This window comes from Salvelinus sp. IW2-2015, linkage group LG11 (assembly GCF_002910315.2).
Source record: "Salvelinus sp. IW2-2015 linkage group LG11, ASM291031v2, whole genome shotgun sequence".
In the NCBI taxonomy this organism is placed as follows: domain Eukaryota; kingdom Metazoa; phylum Chordata; class Actinopteri; order Salmoniformes; family Salmonidae; genus Salvelinus; species Salvelinus sp. IW2-2015.
Window position 1 is genome coordinate 42717700 of NC_036851.1, and position 16718 is coordinate 42734417.

At 43.6% G+C, this 16718-nt stretch overlaps 1 protein-coding gene and 1 pseudogene across 1 annotated transcript; one reads left to right on the forward strand and one right to left on the reverse strand.

The window, feature by feature from the left end:
- Positions 1-413: 413 nt before the first annotated feature.
- On the reverse strand, positions 414-4660 carry LOC139028348 (tripartite motif-containing protein 16-like; annotated as a pseudogene).
- Positions 4661-7101: 2441 nt separating this feature from the next.
- On the forward strand, positions 7102-14803 carry LOC111970440 (major intrinsically disordered Notch2-binding receptor 1-like). Its single transcript, XM_023997168.2, has 4 exons — positions 7102-7520; positions 8299-10432; positions 11984-12217; positions 12710-14803. Exons 2-4 carry the CDS (start codon positions 8312-8314, stop codon positions 12902-12904), a joined length of 2550 nt encoding a protein of 849 aa, XP_023852936.1. The 5' UTR covers positions 7102-7520; positions 8299-8311; the 3' UTR covers positions 12905-14803.
- Positions 14804-16718: the final 1915 nt, after the last annotated feature.

Below are 16718 nucleotides of genomic sequence, written 5' to 3' on the forward strand. Positions count from 1 at the left end.
TCATAATCAACCAACCTATTTAATAATCAACCATCAAGTGCTTACTTTGACATAGGTGACCAAAATACAATGAGAGCAGTCAACTGCAATCTAAAGTGACTTCACAGTTACTTCACACGAATTAACTCTGTGCATGCGCTATAGTCACAGTACCACTAAGGGATCCAGAGTGTCAAAGTCACGAGGACAGACGTCTAATAGTAGTATGTCTATGCATTTCACTGGTTACATTTCTTCAGCCCCATCCCAAAACAATCAAATTACAGACTGCCCCTTTAAGTTTAGTTCTGTACTATTGAGGGTGTTGTAACATTATTACCCAGTATCTACACTGAAGACAAAATCACTTGAATAAATAGGTCTACTGGAAAACATAATAAAGCATCACGATTGCATGGGGATTGTCACTACTATCATAGGTTACAAAGCTCAGCAGTAGTGTTGCTTTCAAAAAGCCTGAACCCAGGATAAAGGGACTGAGTGAATGTGGTCTGGACTCTGGAGGAGGGTCATTGTTTCAGAGACACTGTAGAAGGACAGAGTAGGACAGGGTTGACTGGCCTCTAGTCACTAGTAGGCTCAGTCACTGGTATACTTTTATTTACAAAGCCATTTTGGGTTTACTACCTTTTTATTTGGGCATTTTTATTGTTCAGAAATGTGGTGGGTACACTCTTCGTTCGCTGGACTTTTATCCTGCTAACTGTACCAAATGTCCGAACTGAATTTGGTAAAAGGGCTTTTATGTACTCTGCGCCATCGTCTTGGAACGCCTTACAAAATACTTTTAAACTGGAAGAACTTGTCTCGATTGGTATTTTTAAATCACTGATGAATGATCTTGAGACTGATTCCCTGACCTGTCAATGTTTTTAATTTGCTGTTTTTGATTTTGTTATACTCTTGTGAATTATATGGTTTTTACTAGATTACTTGTAGTTTTTCATGTTGTTTGTCTGTAATTTTTGTAATGACTTGGTGCTGCCTAWCTTGGCCAGGAGCTTCTGGAAAAATAGATTTTAAATCTCAATGAGCCCTTCCTGGTTAAATAAAGGTTTAATAATAATAATAAAAAATACCTGCCTTGTAATTCAGGTACACTCCTACTCTGGAGAACTGAGGGCCTGAGTTTTTAGTCACAACATTATTGTGTCTGAAACTATAACTACCACTAGAGTAATATAAGGATCCAGGATTTGTCATTGTTTCCAAATTTACTGTCATCACCTGCTATTCTGATGATGTCTTTAGATAAGACGGCTGTATAAACCTGCCTTTCACTCCTTTTCACCTCCCAGTAACACCCTCTCTGCACAGAATCTGGAAAAAGCTGGTGAATTTGTCTGGATGGAAAGGATGGAGTTGGTTTAATTCTGTATTTGTCAACTTTCTGTTCCCCTCAGACAAAGTGAGGTATGTGTGTGCTGTGTTTGGGTCCAATGTGAGCTGACATGAATCTAGAAAAAGAGCAGAGACCAATGAGGGGAGTTAGAACAATAAGTTAAGTCAGATACTGTATCTACCCTCTTTGATTATAGCAGAGCAGAGATCAAATCAGAGCGATACCAAGAGTCAGATACTGTGTCTAACTAGTATTTGGCTATGTATTTCTATCTTATGGTTTATGAGGAGTGTTAATAAAAAGAGACTAAGTTACTTCAGGATAAAGACACTCACATTATAAAAACTGTTCTCTGGTCTTTGGCTTTGGAGGCAGTAGAACATCCACTGTTTTCACTGCAGACACACAAACACATTCACAGAGAGAATGTTATGATCATATTACACACACGTAAAGCAATGGCTATAAGACCTCATTGGTCTAAAGTGTTTCACAATTTGTTTTAGTATTATTTTCCACCCACCTCTATAGAACATATCCTTTAAGGAATCCTTGTAGTTTATTTTTCATTTCAGCAACAGCCTCAGTCACATCTTCAATGTGAAAGAGGATGGACAACGATGCTGGGTAAGTCTGAAGATATACTGGGGCTGGAGAGAGACTGATAACTCTAGAGAGAGAGAGGGAGACAAAAACTGTCAATCTGGCAGCTGCTGGTCTCCTGCCATTGCCCTTGAGAGAGTTTCTCACATAATGGACAGTAAAGTATCTATTCTATTCTTTCCATATCACCTGTATCAAGGCATTCTAGTTACCTGGAGGAAATGGATGTGATCCTCTGTGTTTGAGAGCTGCTCCAGTTCAGTGCCTTTCCCCCTCAGCTATCTCCTGCTACAGTTGCCCAAGGAGTACTTCAGGTTGACTCACTTGAGCCTTCTCTTGGACTCTGATCAGCTCCTTCACCTCAAAGCGCCTTCTTTCAATGGAGTGGATCAGATCAGTGAATATCCTCTCACTGTCCTCCACTGCTGCCTGTGCAGAGCGCTGTTAGGACAAAGAGAGAGAGAGAAGACAAGACCACTGTTAACTGGGGGCCAATATGACCCTGTTCCCCACATTGGGGCTCAGCGGGATTGGAGAGTGGCCTCTCTCATCGGCTGACTGGAGGAGAGAAGTGGAATTGTCTCCTCTGATCAATAATACTCACCTTGAGAGATTCCACAGCTTGTTGGAGCTCCTTCAGCACATTCACTCTCTCCTGGACTCTGCTGGACCTTCTGATGACTCATGTCCAGTTACCTCTGTGGACAGCAGTCGTCATTGAGATGTCACGATATTTGCTCAATAGTTCAATAGTATAGTAAAGTGATTCAACACGATATTTGCTCAATAGTTCAATAGTATAGTAAAGTGATTTAAGGCCCATAGAGGGTAGGGATTCAAATGTTATGGAAGTCCCTTCAAACAATTATATTATCTATGTTAATAGTTGAAAGATTATTGCTTTTACAGTACATGTATCCGGGAGCTTAGACTGACTTTTGGATACGATTATGGTGTCTGACTAGAGCATGGGGATATTCTGAGAATCTAGATTCATCAATATACTCCTGGTTTATGATCATATTTTCATCTTTGGACCTCAATTTATTTCATGTGAATAACTACACTACATGACCAAAAGTATGTGGACACCTGCTCGTCAAACATCTCATTTTAAAATCATGGGCATTCATATGGAGTTGGTCTTTCTTTGCTGCTATAACAGCCTTCACTCTTCTGGGAAGGCTTTCCACTAGATGTTGGAACATTGCTGCGGGGACTTGCTTTCATTCAGCCACAAGAGCATTGGTGAGGTCAGGCACTGATGTTGGGTGATTAGGCCTGGTTCGAAGTCTGCGTTCCAATTCATCCCAAAGGTGTTCGATGGGGTTGAGGTCAGAGATCTTTGCAGGCCATTCAAGTTCTTCCACACCGATCTCGACAAACAATTTCTGTATGGACCGCTTTGTGCACGGGAGCATTGTCATGCTGAAACAGGAAAGGGCCTTCCCCAAACTGTTGCCACAAAGTTGGAAGCACAGAATCATCTAGTATGTAATTGTATGCTGTAGCGTTAAGATATCTCTTCACTGGAACTAAAGGGCCTAGCCCGAACCATGAAAAACAGCCCCAGACCATTATTCCTCCTCCACCAAACTTTATAGTTGGCACTATGGATTGGGGCAGGTAGAGTTCTCCTGGCATCTGGCAAACCCAGATTAGTCTGTTGGACAGCCAGATGATGAAGCGTGATTCATCACTCCAGAGAACACGTTTCCACTGCTCCAGAGTCCAATGGCGGCGAGCTTTACACCACTCCAGTCAACGCTTGRCATTGCGCATGGTGATCTTAGGCTTGTGTGCGGCTGCTCGGCCATGGAAACCCATTCCATGAAGCTCCCAACGAACAGTTCTTGTGCTGACGTTGCTTCCAGAAGCAATTTGGAACTCGGTAGTGAGTGTTGCAACCGAGGACATACAATATTTACACCCTACGCGCTTCAGCACTCAGCGGTCCTGTTCTGTGAGATTGTGTGGCCTACCTCTTCGYGGATGAGCCTTTGTTGTTGCTCCTAGAAGTTTCCACTTCACAATAACAGCAGTTACAGTTTTTTGCCTTACAGAAATTTGTCAAACTGTTTGGTTGGAAAGGTGACATCCTTTGACGGTGCCACGTTCAAAGTCACCTTACCTGTTTCTCAGTCCTCTCTGCTGCAGCTGACACTGCATCATGGCCTTTATGTTCATCCATTGTACAAATATAACAAACCCACTGCTGATCGGTACGGCAGTAAATATCCAGCAGTTTGTCATGACGAGAGAAGATCTTCCCCTGTAGATGTGCGGTGGCTTTGACCAGATTGTGTTTCTTTAGTCCAGGAATATCATAGTGAGGCTGGAGGTGAGTCTCACAGCAGTCACCAGACATACCAGACAGGACATGAGGGCTTTCTGCTTTCTGGTCCCAGTGCAGAAATCACATGCCACATCTCAGGTCCAGCATAGTACAGAGCAGGAGCAGCCTGGAGTCCTGTCTTCTTCAGTTTTTCCACCACCTCAGCCAAAATTTTATTTTTCCTCAGAGCAGGCCTTGGAGTGAAGGTCTGTGTGCAATGGGGACTGTGTGCAATTGTCATCATCCTGATCACAGCAGCCTTCAATACAGCTCCTACAGTAACTGTGTCCACAGTGAATAGTAACCGGCTCATTCGGTAGATCCAGACAGACAGAACAACAGAACTGGTCCTGGTCCAGCTRAACTCTCTGTTGTGCCATTTTGACTGTTGTTGTTCACTCTCACACAGACAGACAACTCAGAGACTCAGATCAGTTTTGTTTTCTCAGAAACTGAAGAATGTTTGTAGGAGGTACTTCTTGTCTTCTTCTTCTTGTAACTTTACGATGCATTGCTGCCTTTCACAGGTTGGCGTAGGTATTATATATAAATATATATATATTATAGGTATAATATATAAATATATATCTCATATTCCAGCCTCACACCAGTAAGTGCAGGCCAGTGGTATAGAGAAAAGCCAAAAGCTGTCAAGCTATTTCGCACTGCCGGTCATATTGAACCCAMGAGAGTTTCAAGTGAAATTAAAGCCAGCTCACAGTATAATTCCCTCCTATTCTCTTTATACCACCTGCATTATAGCAGGACATGCTGTTCAGACTCCACCTCCCAACATTTCTCACACTTCCCATCTGTATGTTTCCCTACTAAAGCTAACCCACCTCCCAATCCACAATGACCTAACCTCAGACTTGTTACTCCCCAGGTACCTACTGACCTTCCTCACAGAGTTCTGGATAAAGAAAAACAATCCTCCGTTCTCATTTCTCTCCCACTCACGTTGCCACTTCTGAGTCATCCCCTCTGCTATGATACGCCTACATTCCATCCTCCCTAACGGGACCACCACATCTACCTCCTCCCTCTTCAGAGCTGCCTTAGCTTCCTTATCTGCTGCTTCATTTCCCCTAACCCCTACATGGGCTGGGACTCACAGAAAACATACCTTATACACCCTTTCTGCCCCACCCCATAAAGTGCCATCAGTAGCTCGATTAACAAATCTTTGGACGTGCCCTAGACTTCCATTCGCTCAGTACAACCAGGAGAGTGGCAGAATCTGAACACAAAATGACCCTGTCAGGCCCCACTTCTTCCACCCACTACAGAGCCCACATTAGTGATAGCATTTAATCAGAAAAGACTGAAAGTCCATCATACAGCTGCTTGCCCTGGTGTATCTGAAACTGGGAAACATGTATCCCAAACCCTGCTCTCTCACTACCCGGGACCCCACGCCCACTGTAAATGAGCCTCAACCACCCTGGAAGAATCTCCAAAGTCCTCAGCCTGCATTTCATCCAAAGTTTTCATGTCAACAGCCATCATGTCAACATCCCCCTCTTCCAGACCCCCCATTCCTGCATTTGGGTCACATACTAGAGGGACTTCCTGGTTCTGAGAGAGATCGAGATAGAGAGAGATTTTGTGGAGTGGCCCATTTTTCTAACTCTAACTCTGTATTGCCCGCTATGCACCACCACACCATCCTTGCAAGGAAATCTGGGCAAACTGTAAAGGCACTTAGCTGATTCTGGTGGATGAATTGCCATGTCGGCTCACAATGTTTAACTCACTAGGACTGACGTCTAATAAAGCAGTTGGTGGCTGACCTGACCAGAGTATCTACATGTAAAACTACTAGAAAACTCAAGGGTAAGAGAACTGTAAATTAAAGTCACCCATTACAATACAGTAATTACCTTGTAGCAGTGGTTAGAGATAGTTTATAGTTATTTACTATTGAGGGAGTTGCAACATTATTACCCAGTATCTATATGTGAAATTACTCAATAACACCATGGTAAGATATCTGTTGGAGAGAGATCTGTTGGACGGATCTCATTGTGGCCTTGTGTCCCAAAGAGATGAAGAGAGGATTATTAACTATTAAGTTAATTACACAGTATGATGAAGAGAGGATTATTAAATATTAAGTTAATTACACAGTGTGATGAAAGACGATTATTACCTATTAAGTAAATGACACAGTATGATGAAGAGACGATTATTAACTATTAAGGTAATTACACAATTTGATGAATAGATGGTTACACAGTATATTATAATTGTTTTCAAACATTGTACAAACAATTGCCAGAAATTACCTGCTACTATTATGTTATTTCTAGGCAAATACATCATAATTGATTTACTGTAGAATAAAATCTTATATAAAAGCGCTTTCCCATACCATCCACTCATTTTATGGATCGAAAGGGATTCCATCCTCGGTATATAATAGATTTATTCCTATATGGCTCAGGTGAAACTGACAGAGATGTAGAAGCTGAAAGCTTTCCTCTCCTCTCAGTCTAATGGGGTTTTAAGTATTGGCCTTTATGGATGCTAATGTTTGCTAATGATGACAGATCCAGGAGAACTGGCCGGTGTGTGTGTCTGTGTGTGTGTGTGTGTGTGTGTGTGTGTGTGTGTGTGTGTTAGTGTGTGTGTGTGTTAGTGTGTGATCAGGTCGTCCACGCCTTATGGTTTACTGTCAAGCTAGATGTTGTTGAGGAGTCTGAATTATGAAATCATACATTTTTAATCAGTTTTCTCCTTTACACACTCAAACACACTTTTGTCATCTCACAGCCTAAAAGAAACACTCCCACACTCCATCACACACAGAGATATACTGTGCCAACCTGTATTTTAGGCTGGTGTATGATTATTATGATTAGCCTACATGTAGCCTCTAGTTTGTGTTGACATTTCAGGTGTCATAAAGCTATTCTATTCGGGGAGATCATACTTAGTTTAATGGTTGCTTTTTTGAGGCTCCTTTGGGGACTTAGGGACTAGTGAGAGGATGACCTGGTTTCTAATTTTCGACTCTCAGCCTGGTCTGTAGCTACCCGTTTTAACAGAGCTCATCCAGGCAGATGAGAATTAACTGTGCAGTGGATTGGATCTTTCTTTCCAAAGGAATATCGTCCTTTCATTAATCTGCAGACAATATGCTTCCTGAGGTCATTTTGCGATTCTCAAAGCCAGTGCTGTTATTCTAACGGAGGTGCTGCTGTTGAAATTCAACTATTCTGTGCCCAGAGATAACAGGTAGGCTAGCTAAGTCTCCGACTTTGTGTGACTATTATTTAAAACCTGACTGTTGATAAAATATTGTTTCTAAATAAAAAGGCTTTTCAACCTTTTCACCAAGCACAAGTGAAGATGATTTCATGTTCTCATGTGATGGATTATTAATTGACACAGACTGGATTGACTCCATGACTGTGTTTGATTCTGCTCTCCCAATTGTTAAACTTTTAGTGCTTCTGAGATGGCTTAAAAACTACTACATTATCAGATTAATGTATGTCATATGTGCTATTTTATGCCTTTTAAAACGCTGCTATTTAAGTTTGGCTTTTCATTTAGCCTACTTTATTTTCTGGTTCATTTCGAGTTAACCGGTGTACAGTATATTATAGGCTATGCAGCATTTCCTCGTCATTTCATCTGGTCAGTTATTTTAAGGCTCAAATTAAGGTCACTTGCTGTAAAGTGTGACTCTCAGTGAGATAGATCATTTTACATCACTGAAGTAAAACAGCAGGGTCCACATATTTTTGGTTTGAATTGCAAGAGGGTGCATGCTTCATTAATTAGCTATAGATTGTGATTTCTTGTTATTTTGATATATGATAAATAATATTTTACTAATATGTTCTTTAGGCTAGCACACACTTTAAACTCCAGAGGTTTTACTCTGGCTTAGTGGTATTCAAGTGGTAATAAATTAGTGGTAATAAATTAGTGGTATTTATCCTAGGAGTTATTTCCAACCACTTTGATTGTTCTCACATCTCCTGTTGATTTTATTGTTGATATGAAGGTGATATTGGCTCATGGCCAGCCTGCAACAGGAGTACCCCCTGGTCCTGCTGGGTATTCTGGAGGAGCTGGCCGCTATGCGCCACTGGCTCTCCTTCCAGGACCTGTGTCGAATGGTCAGCACCCGCTTCGACCTGCAGCACCTCACAGAGCTTAGGAGCCTGCTGTTCTCCGCAGCCTGCCGCGACCCCTGTTTCCCCGCCACCCTCTTCAGAGACAGGGTCACCCCCAAGGGACTGGGGACATCCCCGATAGGCGTGGCAGCTGACATCGTCACTATATTCAACCTAATTCAAATGACGGGTGTGGCCCCCGATGAGGCCCAGGCTTCTCAGCCAATAAAAGGCAAGCCCGCCCCTCACATCGACCAATCCCCAGAGCCCTCTTTGCAAAGCTCTTTGCCCATCACTGACGAAGTGAGATTCTCCAGATGTGATAGGGTGCGCACACTTTCAGACTCTCAGACCATCTCAGGCCCCATCGACCCAAGCTTGCTCTGGCCCAAATCAAATTACTCGTTCCGCAAGCGCGCCAGTCTCCCTCCCGATCCCCTCTCTCTTGTCTCCTCATCCCCTCCGAGCCGTGCCAGGGCTGTGTCTTTTGACTGGCGCCACAACACCCCACTGTTCGCTGGCAGCGGCAATATCCCAGGCATGCAGAGCATCTACCTCCCCCTGGAGACGGACAGTGAGTCCTCCAAGGATTCCCTGAGCGGAGACTCGGCACCCAGAGATCCCGGATCGGAGCCGGGATCAGAGCCGGGATCACAGCCGGGATCGGAGCGGCATTCCTGCGTGAAGAAGAGAGACATCTTCAAGAAAGACTTCCACAACCAGTCGCAACTGGTTCCCCAGGTGACCATCAGTACTGAGTCTCAGACTCCAAGAGGAGGAGTAGGACGAAGAGGGAGGCAGGAACTTTTTTCCAACCGCAGCTTTGAACTGCTTTCCAACCCGTATCCTTCCCCCACTGTTGGTCGGTCTTCGCCGGAGCGCCGGGCCAAGCATGAAAGCTTGGACGACCTTCAGGACTCCACGTACTTTGGCCCAGGGGATACTATTCAAGAATGGTCCCCCCTCCACCTCCAACCCCCCAGGGCCCAGAGGCCAGGGTGGGCCGACAAGAGCCTGAGTCTGGACGACAGGGTGGTGGGCTTAGCGGGGGTGGGTTTGGATGGCTCCGAGGGCTCTCTTCAGGTGAGACTCACTCCCAGCCCCACCACAAACAACATTGCTGGGGGGTTGTCCCCTCCAAAGGGATGGGAGGGGAACACCATTCCCGCACTTGGGGGAGGGGGGTTGACGGCCTGCAGCAGGGGCACCCAGACCGACACCATGCCGGACCCCCGGCGCCTGCGGAGCCTGGTGCACGCCGACCGGCTGTCCTTCATGACCTCGATGGATGACCCCGACATGATGGGCGAGGATGACATCAGCGCCATCTTCCGCTTCCTGGATGACATGAGCATGTGCGGCTCCACGGGGGTCCTCCACCCCCACGACGTGGGCCCCTCGGCAGCCCAGGATACCCCAGAGGCACGGCGTGGCCGCCTTGGCCAGCTCCAGAAGCTCTTTCACTCCCTGGATGGCAGCGACGATGGCGGCCTCAAGGCCAGCGTATGTAAACTGCTCCTGAGAATGGGCCAGATCGAGCGACGCCTGGAGTCGCTGTCCGAGGTCAAGGCCGAGATCTCCCAAGTTCTCTCCTTCCTCCAGCGACTGGATGAGAAGATACAAGAGCAGGCCATTAGAGGGGGAGGAGGGAGTGGAGGTAGGTGGCTGGGACCGCCCAGCGGTGGTGGGTCTTCCCTGGGTAGCCTGAGCCATTCGCTCACTCCTGGGTCTGGTGGCTCCTCGGAACCCCAGCCCCTGTCTGTGTCAGGGCATTCGTTTGGCAGCCTGGACTGGAACAAGTGGGGCAGCAGCCAAGGGAAGACAGAGACAAACGGAGGTCTGAGTGAGACCGAAGGGGGGAAGAAGGGTGTGCACTCTCGGCTGGCCTCCTCCAAGCCTGAGGAGAAAAGTGGCGCAGACTCCAAACGGCCGAGCGTCGTCTCCAACTCGTCTGCGCGGGATTGGACGGTGTCGTTCTCGAAAAGTAAAGATGGCAAGGCCCAGCCCGGGAAAAAACGGCAGGTGATGTACGACCATAGTCAGTGCAACAGTGTATGTCAGTGTGTGTGTGTTGCTATGCACGCATCAATTTGTTTTGAAATGTTTGGATTCGGTTGGGGGTAAGTGAGTATGTGTGTGTTATTGAGTGTGATCATTTTGTTAAGTCGGGTGTTTAACTGTGTGTGCTGTAAAGCAGTCTCAGAGTCTAACCTGTTATCTGCTCTGTATTTTCGTGTGTTGGTGTTTGGGCCTAGCCTGGTAAAGGAGACTGGCTGCTACTTCTCACATTCCATTTCACATTAAGTTATACAGAATGTGAGCTATTGTAAGATCAGTCGGGTTCAGTTGTGGAAAAAGTACTCAATTGTCATACTTGAGTAAAAGTAGAGATMCCTTAATAGAAAATGACTCAAGTAAAAGTGAGTCACCCAGTAAAATACTACTTCAGTAAAAGTCTAAAAGTWTATGGTTTTAAATTGACTTAAAAAAGTAAAAAGTTTACTTTAARTGCTATACCAAAAATTCTGTATATTAAGCAAACCAGATGGCACAATTCTTGTTTTTTTATTTACAGATAGCAATAGGCACACTCCAACACTCAGACATAATTTACAAACGCAGTATTAGTGAGCCTGCCAGATAAGAGGCAGTAGGGGTGACAATGCATAATATTTATAGGTGTATGAATTGGACCATATTGTTGTCCTGCTTGAGCATTCGATATGTAACAAGTACTTTTGGGTGTCAGGGAAAATGTATGGAGTAAAAAGTACATACAGTATATTATTTAGGAATGTAGTGGAGTAAAAGTAAAAGTTGCCAAAAATATAAATAGTAAAGTAAAGATCAGCATTTTTGGGAAAACCCCCAAAAACTACTTAAGTAGTACTTTATAACACTGGTTGGGTTTCACAAGGCTAGTTTGGACCTGTGTGTGTCAGAATAAGGAAATATAAGCTCTGTGGATTTTGGAGTTTTAGGCAGAGATGGGAAAAGACTAATACTCAAACCTAAAGCAGAACTTGAGTCAGACATGTAATTAGCTAGCCTGTTGGTCAGACTGTTTAGGTGGTCAGTTRAATACATAGTCGATTAGTATAACCCATGGCTCTTTTACTTTCAATGCAGGACTGTCTTTCATCGTACACTCTTCGAAAAAAAGGTTCAGCTGTCCCCATAGGAGAACCCTTTTTGGTTCCAAGTAGAATCATTTTGAGTTCCATGTAGAATCCTTTGTTCAAAGTGTTCTACATGGAGCCAAAAAGGGTTTTAACTGGAACCAAAAGGGTTCTAGCTGGAATCAATAAGGGTTCTTCAAATGGTTCTCCTATGGCGACAGCTGAAGAACTCTTTTAGGTTCTAAATAGCACTTTTTCTAAGACTGTAATCAGTAATTTTCCACTTAGGATAAGAAGGCAAGAGAAGGTCTGCTTGTGTGTATCCAGTTTGATCACGTTTATTCCAATATGACAACTTTTGTTTCTGCCTTTACGTTTGCTCTATTTTTCTCTCTTCCTCCTTCTCATCCATCCGCATTCTATCTTTCACATCTCTGACTCACCCTCCATGCAGATGGACCAATCAAACAACTCCGCCCAGAGTCATAAGCTCCCCCTTCAAAAACACTCCCACCTGGTGGAGCCAGTGTTCAGTTCCTCTCTCTTGCGTCAGAAGGGTGGCGGGTTAACCAATCCTGGGTTGTCCTCTGGGTTGCCCTGTGACCCCAGATTGGCTGGGGGGGGAGGAGGAGYCCCGGTCTGGACCGTGGAGGACAGAGAGGCCAGAATGTCCCCTCTGGAACTGCAGGTACATTAGGACCTTATTGGCCTTTTGGTAACACTTTCCTTTAATTAAACCACAGACCACATTTAATCAGCTTGCCGGCCGTATCTGGCCCATCGGCCCCCAGTTTGAGACCCCTGCTTTCCAAGAGGAAATATTTTATTGTTATTATGAGCACTTAAAATGTCTTATTATAAGCTTAAATGTATTAATATGCTGTTTATTCAACAGACTGAAAACAGATGTTATTCAGTCAGGGTCATTATGAGATGATGCTTATAACTGCATCATAAAGCATTCGGTAAAGTTTCACAGAGCTTTCTCCTAAAATGATATAAACCAGGATTAGTCATTGAATCTTTAGAAAACATATATTCAGAAAATGTATATTCACTGGGATCCAAATGGAACTCCCAGTGAATAATACTTTTAACGAAGAAACTCAAACAGTTATCTATCTGACTGTCTAACATCTGGCATGATAGAGTGGTGGTGACCTTATGTTTTGTTTCGTAGGCCCAGGAGTCTCTAAACCCCAATAATCTGGAGTTTTGGATGGAGGACATCTACACGCCAGGTTACGACACACTACTGAGGCGCAAAGAGGCTGACCAGCGCAGAGCCAAAGCCTGCAAGCTGGGGGCGCTCATCTTCACAGCCATTACCATAGTCCTTGTCATCGTCATCCCCATCGCCACAATGAGCTCCTGAGGCTCTGATTGGATATCAGACAGGAAACCTCCAAACAAAGACTGACTTGATTGGTTGATTAGTGATGACGAGATGCAGGGATTCTGAAGTCTGAATGCAGTGTTTATCTGATGTATAACCATTTTTTCATATAACGATGTAGGGGACTAGTATGCCCTACATATACCATGCTTTGCACCACTTCTCTCAGGAGAGAGTAATAACAAAAGACAAAGCTAAACTAATGCAAACTCTTTGTGAATCCCCATGTTATCACAGTCAGTTATGCCCTTGAGTGCTATTTTGGCCTTATCCTTTTGCCCACAAACCCTACAGGGCGATTTTCTTTCAAGCACAACTGAAGAAATTCTACATTGTAAAAAGCACAGCATTTGTGTGGGTCTACTGTCTGACTTTGAAAGCCTTTGTTTCTCATTAAGCAGTATGGTGCAGTAAGTTATGTTGAATAAAACAACTTTGTTGTCATAGTGGTTTTTCAAGAGTGGGAAATCTGGGATTTCTGCTATTTTTCGCTGGCTAAGGCAATGTATTTGTTTCATGAGATATGCCACCCCTGTTTGCAGGGCCGGTCCTTGCTGTTCTGTGCCCTAGGCAAGACCAAAAAATGACATCCCCCAAAACTAGAATAGTGCCAGTAAGCAAAATCACATTGAAAAGACATCTAAAATATGTATTTTCCAGACATAGAAGTTAGGTTCAATTTAGGTCTGCATGAAAGGTGAAAAGATGTATTTTCCATACGTTTAAAATACATATTTTCCAGGACGTTGAAAAGGCATATTTTCCGGACGTTGAAAAATACATATTTTCCTGACGTTGAAATAAGGTTTATTTTCGGTTCTATTAAAAGTTGAAAATACTTATTTTCCGGATGTTGAAAATACGTATTTTTAGGATATGTTGTTTGTTAACATGACAGTACATTTTTTTTAGGTTATGCTATTTGATCGGAGAAACCTGCATGATGTAAAAAGTGTCTTAGGTTAGGCTATTTGATTGAAGAAACCTGTATGATGTAAAAAGTGTCCTTGTCATTAAATTGTCATATATTTTATCACCATTATCCATTACCGTTGTAGGCTACAGAAAAGGCAACGTGCTCTTTCTACCATATCCGATATCTGCTACACAGGGGTGCAACTTTCACTGAGGACGGGGGGGACATGTCTCCCCCACATTCTGAAATTGCATTTTTGTTCCCCACAGTTTTACCATTGGAATGTGATACAAAACTAGGCAACGGTGTGCTTTAGGACCATGTGGATGCCTCAGAACGGTCGGGTAGGCTGTTTGGAGTGTTTATCCGACTGGATAAAAACATTACAATAATTAGAATTTTGCCCCCCCCACTTCTAAAACCAAAGTTGCGCCCCTGCTACTACATGATTTATGCAGCAATGCGTCTCTCCAACAGAACCCCGGAGAGGCATGCTGGGAATGGACAAGCAAAATATTTTGCGCCGCTACCTTTGACAAAGTKGCCACTGCTTATCACAGGACGGTATCAATGTTCACCTAAAAAGCCCATATGCTACTGGTTGAAAGAAATTGCCATTGTTTTGGGGCCGGATAATGTGAGGTTTTATGTGTTGTTGTTGGAGGTGCATCTTGGTCAGTTTAGCTCAGAAAATGCCGCCCTCATCAATCTGCCGCCATAGGCGGACGCCTAATCCTGCCCAATGAGAGGGCCTGGTCGTGCCTGTTTGTTTAGTTGTTGTTGATGTTTTGGTTCTTTGGGATATGGAAAAAGGAATCCTCTGCCAGGAACCACTTTGTGAATAGGGGATTCACTGTGTAATATAATTTGTGTGATACCACTCTACCATGTTACTGTATGTACACACACACGCATGCACATCACATCACATTAATAAAATCAAGGCCTGTATAATACACACAGCCAAAGTTCCTATGACGTGATTGCCAGGGAACCTCACCCACCCACACACGCAGAATGTTGAGAGCATTGCTTCCTCTTAAGTGGATGTGTGTCGACGAAGTGGTCCCCTCGAGTCTAGTTGCAGATCCATTACCGTTGTTGTGTTGGAGCCACAGGAAAGCTGTTGTGCTCAGCACAACGCTGCCAGTCTGTGGGGATTCAGTAATAGTAATGACTTGAAACTCCACACCCTTGGATCCCTGGTCTTTTCCAGTGACCCACTAAATACAGAAAAGCTAGTTCCCGATTTTAAGGAACAACACAAAAGGGGTTTCCTGCAGTCAACCATCTTTGCTCATACCGGATGCACATCAAAAGCGTTATTACGCGCCTTGTACACAACACAGTTTTTGTTTTGCGTTAAACAATAGACTTGATGTTTTGTTACAACGAAAGACAGAACACATTGCCCTTTCCTGCAGTAAAATTACCAAATCGCMTTCTAGAGCCCTCATGGTGGAATGTTATTAATATTTTCAGTGCTTAAAAACCTCTTAAGTATCTGGCCCCTTTTAGTCAATTTTCGCCTAAAACGACATACCCAAATCTAACTGCCTGTAGCTCAGGACCTGAAGCAAGAATATGCAAATTATTGATATAATTTGAAAGGAAACACTTTGAAGTTTGTGGAAATGTAAAATTAATGTAGGATAATATAACACATTAGATTTGGTAAAAGATAATACAAAGAAAAAAAGATGCATCTTTTTTATTTTTTCCCCCATCATCTTTGAAATGCAAGAGAAAGGCCACAATGTATTATTCCAGTTTAGGCGCCATTTAGATTTTGGCCACTAGATGGCAGCAGTGTACGTGCAACGTTTTAGACTGATCCAATGAACCCTTGTATTTCTGTTCAAAATGTTGGATCAAGTCTGCCCAAATGTGCCAAATTGGTTTATTGATACATTTTCAAGTTCATAACTGTGCACTCTCATCAAACAATAGCTTGGTATTCTTTCACTGTAATAGCTACTGTAAATTGGACAGTGCCGTTAGATTAACACAAATGTAAGCTTTCTGCCCGTATCAGATATGTCTATGTCCTGGGAAATGTTCTTGTTACTTAGAACCTCATACTAATCACATTAGCTGCACGTTAGCTCAGCGTCCCGAGGTTGGGACCGATCCTGTTGTAAATTGGGAGGTGCCAGAACAAAAAGTGAGCGTGAGAGGTGGTTGAACTCGGGAGCTCTGAGATCCCGGAACGCATAAGAAATAAAGCCATGCATATATATCGTCGCATTTGTGTAGTGGCATTGAGCAGTAGAGTAGAGGCACTTACAGAAGTTGCACACATGGGGAACATTTTTTAGTAGCCTAGGGTCTGGGAAAAATGCCCTTTTATAAACGCATTTCATGCAATTCTACGTAAATTTAGATGACTGGAGACTTTGGCAGAATATTTTTTCATACCGCACAAATGATCGAAATGACAGGCTACTTTGACACTAACAAACTGAGAATCTGAGATCAATAAAAATGACCTTGTTTTGAATACATCAATAGCCTAGGCCTAGGTGTATGGAGACATATTGGCTACAATATGATAAGGAAACTATAGTCCTTAAAATGCTTTCCAGTTTCACTGACTCACCCAATGATGAGCAGCTCTCTCGCTGGTGATAGCCGATGCGCTGGTGCCAAAAGCCTATCTTACTCTTGTTTTACTTTGTACACCAATATTTGGAAGTTGATCAAATATTTTGGTAGCCTACAGCAGGCTCATGTCTATCAGAGCAGGGAAAGGGAGAGAGAGATCATATAAAGTGATTCTCATTCTAGTTCTGTGAGAGACACATGCGCGCTTCTCACACAGCCACCGCCAGGCGTTGGTCTCAAACATGCTGTAGGTTACAATGTTACGCAAACCAT